Raw genomic sequence first — 8,339 nt, forward strand, 5'->3', positions numbered from 1 at the left:
AAACTTGAAAATGAACTGAATGTGAAAGTGTGCTCACCACTTTTCCGGCCAAAGGATCATAAAACCGCTCAAGGAGCTGGACCACCGTGCTCTTCCCGCAGCCGCTGCTTCCCACCAGGGCCAGCGTCTGGCCTTTCTTCACCTCCAGGCTCAGCCCCTGAAGCACGGGGATGTCTGGTCGAGTGGGATAGTTGAACACGACTTCATTAAATGTCACATTTCCTTCCAATGTATTCTAAAATCAGAACAATATCAATAAATTGGATTGCTGTAATCCTGGAAATATATTGTATAGCCAACCCCTCTACCACCAGGTATCAGAAGGTAGTGAGCTTATATTCCAACTGGGTTTCATTTGTAACTGCTAGAATTTAATAAAAAAGATCTCAAAGAGTCAGTGCTTTTATAGCATGTATTGTTAATACAACACGTATGTGGTAACTCAATCTGTTCCCTAGGAATAATCTACATATAATAAAACCTGATTAACAGGGTGTACTTGTAAAATGGGCAGTATCCCTATCTTCCTGTAACTTTATCATACAAAAGTACTGGATGTTAATACATATGAACATTTACTAAAATGAACCCATGATCTAGAAAGTTTTATTTTATCATCAGCAAATTCAAAATAGCACAGATTTTATTCAATTTCCTCTTAGAATACTTTCATTAGTTAGGAGCAGATCATATAATGAAAACATCAAACTCACCAGCTTCAGGCCTTCTGTACTATAGCTGTCAATCACGGGGACTTTTTCAATGATCATGATGATGTGGGATGCTGACACTTTGGCTTTGGCATAATCAGGAGCAAAGGAACTGACCTGCCCCACTGCCATGGCACCAAAGACAACAGCTGAAAACACCCTGTAAAAAACAACAGCTGAAAATACCCTGTGCTAAGAATTACAACTGCAACACTTGAAAGTTGACACTTCTACAGCCAGAAAGCATTGCATCAAAAAATTATAAAACAGAAGTTAAAAAATAAAACAAAACAAACAGTTTTCTTTATATGTGTAAGTGGAACAGATCGACTAAAATGACCCCATTTTTCATCTCTCTCTATGTGCTCACCTTCTTGCAGTGTGACTTTATAGCGCCTCCATTTAAGAAGTGGAATTTGTTTTACTATCCTTTGAGTCTGGGTTGGTCTTGTGACTTGCTTTGGTCAGCAGGATGTGGAAGGAGTGACCGTTGCCAGTTCCAAGCCTATGACTCAGGGAGCCTTGTATGCTTCTCTCTCTCTCTCTCCCTCCCTCTCTCAAAACTGCCACCACCACAAGCCCAGCTAGCCTGCTAGAGGACAAGGCACAGATGCACAGGAGCTGTGTGGGCTCTGTTATGCCTAATCTATCTAGATCAGCAGAACTGGACAGCTGACCCACAGACTTGTGGACAAAAACAAATGTTCATTATTATATACCACTGTAATGGTTGTTATGCAACAATATTTTGGCAATCAATAATGGATATACGCAGTGATCCTGGAACTATATTGGAGTCTTCAAAAACCTATGAGCTGTAAAGTCAGAGATCCTTATAGACCCAGATATCATGTTGCTCTCAAGATGCATCCACCTTCTTAATCTATGATATGGGAACCGTAGCAGCTTCAAGTTGGGGAGGACTACAGGATATCAAGTCCAGCTCTCAATGTTTATGCCCGGGCACTTCCCCTAAGGTGGCTTCCATCCTCCGTTTTAGGGAGTAGCAAGTTTGATTACGTCTACTGTTAAAAGGTTCTTCAAACTGAAGAAAACTTGATATCCTTGCACAAGACGGCGCTTCAAGTATTGGAATAATGGGAAAAAGAAGAGCAGTTAGAAGGTAAGAGGTGGAGAACTTCAGAAATGACAAAGGAAAGCTAGGTTGGGATTTCTGCCCCATCGCAGGCACAAGGTAGAAAATGTGTTTCTTTGTTAACTCCTTTCACTCCTAACATTCCAGTTGTCTCGTCTTCCTCTGGGCATATTTATCAACGTGTCTTTTTAAACAGTGTGCCCAAAACTGACATAAAACTTGGGAATTCTCCCAGAATAATACCGTGAGTCTACTACTTCCTCTCTTTTGGACTCTATGCCTGTGTTAATATAGCACACAGTGTCTATATCTCTACATATAAAAAAATAAATAAATAACACAGATAATTAATCTTGGGCTTCTTATCATTTAGCCCTGGGATCTTTTCAAAACGGTTTGCTCTCTGAGCCCACAGGTCTCCCCTCTCCTTTANTTCTCAAACATTAGCCTGTGTCAATATTGCCTGGGCTACTAAACAGACGGCTGGACTCTACCTGCGAAGGTTGATTCAGCAGGTCTGGGGTTGGGCCTGAAAACCTGCATTTCCCCCAAGTTCCCAGGTGATGCTGACGTGCTGGTCCACGGCCATTCTTTGGGAACACTGACCTTGACCTTAGTAAAGGGACTGAAGCTATATTTTAAAATGTTCTAGCCTCAGGAAGGGCCAGTTGTCCACAGCTGGGCTAGAAGTTGAAGGAGGGAGGGGACAATGCCTCCTGTCGTGGCAGCAGTTATCCAAAGAGGAGCCTCAGTAAAAGGAAACCTCGGGGAAAAGTTAGGGTCATCTGGTATTGCCAGCCTTCCCTATGAGGAGGCTGCTTTCCCCGCTGGTTTGAGGCTATTGAGCTTTGTTTTTCAGGGTGCACTTCCTTACAATAAAGAATATAACTAGTGATAAATGGGGGAGAAGGATTAGATGCATCAGGTCAAGAGCCACTTCAAAATACAGGACCTCAGGGGCTTAAGAGAGACTGAGAGGTTCTGTTTCTCTAACTTCCTAGGAGGAATTCAGAGGACATCCGTGGGACAATAGCCCAGAGGAGGTTTCGATAATCAACCCTATAAGCAGAGCCTGGGGCCCACGAAACATGTAAAGGTGAGAGATCTACATGGTGCCAAGGTCATTCCAATGGCGCAGCCTATTCAGACAGCCTTCTTCCTGGCATAGGTCCAGTTCCCTGGCCTGACTCCACAGGGAGGTCTGAGGCTTGGGGAAGAGTTCCAGGGAGGCAGAAGGAAGGCTGGGGGAGAAATGGGGACGGAGGCTCATGCTTGCCTCTGTGGGCCCTGGACCGAGACTTAAAAGGGAAGGCCTCCCAGACATATGCACTTTTAGGTCAGGGATAGTCAGTTGGGCGATCAAGTAAACACAACATCGAATGGGGATAGGGAGTGTGGCCAGCTGCTTGTATACAGGCTGTGTGCGTGTGTGTTAGTTGCTCATTTCTCTTCACCTTTGGGAAACCAGCCCTTTAGAAATCAAAATATAAAGGCGATGGAGGCTGCCACGGCCTCCTGGAGAGACTAACTTGGAGAGAGACTTACGTCAGGCAATGTCTCAATGAAGTGGTGGATGTTGGCCTCCTGCGCGGCGCGCACAATCTCTTCCTGTGACACGACCCGGCTGTTGTCTCCGTAGGCAATGTTCTCGGCAATGCTGCAGTCAAACAGGATGGGCTCCTGGGACACGATGCCCAGCTGTGCTCGGAGCCACTGGACATTCAAGTGCTTTATTTCTTCATTGTCAATGAGCTGAAAACAAGAGTTCACAGATCAACTTCAGGGCCAGTACATTTTGAATTTAGCAAAATTAATATTATTTCACACATTAAAATTGCCAAATTACTGTGAGACTACATTTTTGTTGGTGGTGGGTTTTTTGGTTTTTTGTTCTTTAATTAAATAAGGTCATAATCATATGCTTTAAGGAACTGTCATGTTTCTTCTGTTTTCACTCTGGTTTCTGATATATGCAAATGGTAGGCAGAATAAGGCTCCCATACACTCCAAAGATACCCATATTCTACTCCATGACACCTGTGAATATTATGTCACATGGCAAAGGGGAATTAAGAAGGTATAAGGTTGCTCATCAGTTTATCTCAAAATAAAGAGATTATCCTGGATTATTCAGGTGGGCACAAGGTAACCCTAAAGGGCCTAAACTATGGAAGAGGGAGGCAGGAGAGTGAGCATCAGAGTGGAGCAAAAGGAGAAAGTCACTGTTGGCTTTGAAGATGGAAAAAGATCTCTGAGAGCCTCCAGGAAGAACCCAGCCCTCCTGACACCTTGATTTTGGCCCAGTGAGACCCATTTTGGACATCTGACCTCCAGAATTTGTAAGATAATCAATTTGTGTTGTTTTACACCACTAAGTTTGCTGTAACTTGCTACAACAGCCACAGGAAACTAACATAATGGTATGATGCATTTCTGAGATGAATCTTGGCATCCTTATTCTTATGTATCAATTTTTCCTAGGAAAAGTAGCTGAGATTAGATTGGAAAGAAATAACTACTATAACCACATAATGGGCTTGCAGGTCAGGTTTCTGATGTGCCCTGAGTTGGTTAGGATCAGGTTGTTGAGGAATGGGGTTGCAGCAGTTAAATGGAATAGAAGTGAGTGTGAGAGGCTGCTGTACTCTAAGTAGCTGTTGACGTTAGGAAAGTGATTTAATTTCTCTGAGAGTTTCTTTGTGGGTAAAACGGGAATTGTGATAATTCCTAAATTCACAGAATTGAGGATTAAATGTATGGATCCCAGTTAGCACCGTGCTGGGCACAAAGTATGCACTTAAGGACTGTCAGCGATTTGTATCTGTGCGTGTGCTGTACTTGGAAATACAGCAGATGGATAGATGGCTTATGGATGAAAGGATGGATGGACATCCACAATGTTGGCTCAAAGGAGTAGGAAGGAGAGACTGGCTCTTCTCTAATGACTTGGCTCCCTGAATTATGCTGCAGAAGCCCAGGGAGGTGCCCCTTACAGCCTTGCTGATAAAACTCCTTACTCTCTGATGTGGATGTGTCTGCCGTAAAGGTCTACTTAGCAGGGAATCCTGACATTCGTCTACTTAGCAGGGAATCCTGACATTCAAGTAAGAGAGCTGTTCATCCCCTCTGAAGACATGAGTGAAGCGTTTCTAATAGTGGTGACAAGTATATACGGAGCCACAATATGCTCTCTGTACCCTGTGTGCCTGGCTGGGTGCCTGTGGGAGACAGCTGATCAGGGGTAGGGCACAATCTTGGCTGTGGGAAGACAACTTCTGTTTGTGAACCTTGCAGGTGGAGGAATGGAAAACACAGCCATGACCTGATTGGTACCAAGCCCAGTTGCCATGGAGACTATTCCAAGCATCTTGCTCCAGGCTTCCTTACAGTGTGAAGTGAAGGTGAAAAGGGTGGAGGTTGGAGAGAGGCAGGAAAAACCATACAAAGATGTGGAGAAATAGCAGATCTTGTTAAATGGAACATTATACTTGAGAAATGGAAATTTGAGAAAAGTAGTAGTTGTGTTTGTTAAAAAAAAATATTTTTTTCCCCCAGGTTTATGCCATGGGAGGAAAACACACTGCTAACCAACATAATCAGATAAATCTGAATGATCCCAGGAAATTTTAATGAGTTTCTCCGACACACTGAATACAATAATATTCTTGAGCCTCCTCATCTCCACATGATACACTGGAGTTGCAAACTATTTAAAATGTGTGTTAGCTGAACAATCCTTTTTTTTAGGGAAAACATGTTTGGAAGCCCAAATGTAAAACAGATCAATACAGAACTTCTTTGGCTGAGGCCTGGCTGGTCGTCTGAGGGAAGAGCAAGGAACTCTGGGAAATCAGAGAGCATTGCTCAAAAAATACTGGCCTAAATAAAAACTTAATTAGGAAAGTAAACATGTCAGTAATAATAATGTAAGGCCAAATTAAAATGACTAGCTTATTAGTCATCTCTATTCGTTTCTAATCTCTATTCTAGCTTGTTAAATCTGTTTACTTTTATTAGCACAAATAATTAAATGTTAAATATGTATATTATCCTGCTATAGACATTTACTCTGAAATAATAATTATTGATAAATTGACCACGGACTGACTATACCATAGATCTTGCGATAAGCATGTCTCATGCATTCTTTTGTTTAATCTTCACAGCAACCCTTGTGAGGGAGGTATTATTTTAATCCCCATTTATAGACAAGTGAATGAGCAAAGTTAAGTAATTTGTGTAAGGTCACACAGTCACTGGGGGAGCTAGGATTGGACTACACGTTACATGTTGGGTTACAAGCGTCTCATAATTGAAAGATATTTTCTATCCCGCCTCAAAAGAGGAATGCCCCCATTTTAGCCCAAGCACCCACTGGGTTAACGCCCAGACAACGACAATAGGCTTCTAAGTGGATCCTAAGAGGGATAGAGGACTCCGGCGTTGGTATGTGGGGTAGGCCAGAGAGGGGAAAAAGGAAAGGTCACGGGAAGACTCAAACCAAAGGCAATTTAACAGTGAGCCTAATTCAACAAATGCTGGGAGTTAAACAGTGTTCTGATGGGAGGCAGGACAGGCTGTAGTTAGGAAGCTCTTCCAGGAAAGTGTTTATGATAACTTGCCTGAAGAAGAAAGGGACCAGAATCTTTAAGTTTTCAATATTTTGTTGTGATTTTTTTTTTATTCCAAGGAAATATTCACTTTTGTACTAATTCTTTATTCATAACTTTGTATTCTTTTAAGTAGAGTCCATTAAATCGTATCAACTTCAGGCCCCACCAACCTTGGAACCTCCCTCCTTATACAGTTCCATAGCTTCAGTTTTCAAGGTTCCACAATTTACCCTAAACCTTTCAAATTTATCATGACGTTCAGTGGTTCTCAACCTATGGTTGGCATCAGAATTACCTGGGAAAATTACAAATCTTAAAAGGCCAGAAACCTACCTGAATAGGCCAGGGTGGCTATGTTCTCTGCTCTCTGGGCCATTCTGATACACCCGTTTGAGAACCACCGCTTAGGTCAATGTTAAGTCTTAACGTATGATTCAAGGCCTACTGACGGTTGTGAGGATTTCCTGACCTCAGGGTCAAGTCCTTATGATCAAATGATGCTCAAATCCACAGACTCATTTTTACATGGTAATAAGAACTAACTGCTAGTAACCTACTGAGTTATTCATAAACCAAACTTGGCAGATTTACTAGTGTTTATTGAGGATGTTTCCATTAAGTCTGCCTGTTATGCACCACTTGGCAGTATTTCAAAGTTCTAGTGCAAATGCACAGGAGCAGATAATAGTATTCCTACAAAAGATGAGGACACGCTGTTTTCAGTGCATTATCAGTGTTGTCTTGAGATGGTTATTGTCCTATGCATTCAGCATTCATTTCCACATTTTTCTGTGTCTGCCCTTCTATAAATCAAGGGACTAGAAGGCTAAAAATTATTTCCTAGACCTTCTTCTGGTTCTGGAAATAATTGAAATACTACCAGTGAGATGCCCTGTGCAAAATCTGGAAGGCAGAGGGCAGTACTCCAGCAGCAGTGCTAAGCTAACACGTATTTTGACAGATGAGAGTTTTTGCAAAAGCCACACTCTAGTCTTATACATTCAAGTTTGGAGCAGCTGTGACATTGGCATGATTTTCTGTGACTTCCTGGCTACAGGATCCCAGCTGCAGTGCTGTAATTTGACTGTCCTGGAGCACTTACTTTCACTTTTGGCTTCCACTCTCCCAGCCCTTCCAATGATTTGGTAAGCACCTCATTCCCTTTATTAAATATTTATCTACCTGAAATACCTACAGCAGTTTCTGTTTCTGAAACTGAATCATAACTGATATGGTCCATGTTTTTAATTTTGCTCTCCTTTTGTTTCTGTATGTGTAGAATAATTATCAATTTCTTTACTTTCTTCTTGTTTAATTCTTGTCCTGATTACCATTACTGGTGTTCTCAACGCAACACTGTTATTGAGTGCTGTTCCTACTAAAGTTACTATGAGTATAGTTGTGAGGCCATGAGAATTTTTGTTCTTCCTAAATGGGTTATAATCAAACAAATTTGAGCATCACAACTCTAATTAAATCCACTATTTCAGACAAACCGGCCTATATGAACATTGGGAACAAATCACTTATCAATCACAGCTCACATTATCTCTTGCACCAGATGACATCTTGATGCTCACCCTTACACTCTTACGCAACTCGCTGGACTTATCAACTGTAACTGGGAAAAAAAAAAAAGAACCAGCTTAAGCTTATCTTCTTTAATCTAACTCATGGAAGTATATGTTCTATTTCTTTAGTTAAAGTCTTTGAGGGCAGACACGATGCCCTATTAGAGCTCAACATTTAACACACTGCTTAATAAATGTCTGGTAAGGGTCATAATTAGTGTCTGAGAGCTAACATTTCCTCCTCTGATTGCCTCTTTTGTCAGCGAGGTCTTCATTTAGAGTCCTCTGTTCAAACTTGAACTGTAAAACTGAAGCATGAAATCGGAATTCACAAAAAATATAAAACAAG

General features: G+C 41.7%; 1 protein-coding gene across 1 annotated transcript in view; it reads right to left on the bottom strand.

Moving 5' to 3' along the window:
• The window catches only part of LOC109371291 (multidrug resistance protein 1), a 100,872-nt gene that overhangs the window by 8,248 nt on the left and 84,285 nt on the right, over positions 1 to 8,339 (bottom strand). Inside the window, exons 23-24 of the mRNA XM_019623710.1 lie at positions 714 to 870; positions 38 to 235 (exon numbers count right to left, since the gene is read on the bottom strand). Coding sequence (XP_019479255.1) covers positions 38 to 235; positions 714 to 870 — 355 coding nt within the window. The remainder of the gene's footprint in view (positions 1 to 37; positions 236 to 713; positions 871 to 8,339) is intronic.

The sequence above is a fragment of the Hipposideros armiger genome, unplaced genomic scaffold (genome assembly GCF_001890085.2).
Source record: "Hipposideros armiger isolate ML-2016 unplaced genomic scaffold, ASM189008v1 scaffold_560, whole genome shotgun sequence".
NCBI lineage: Eukaryota > Metazoa > Chordata > Mammalia > Chiroptera > Hipposideridae > Hipposideros > Hipposideros armiger.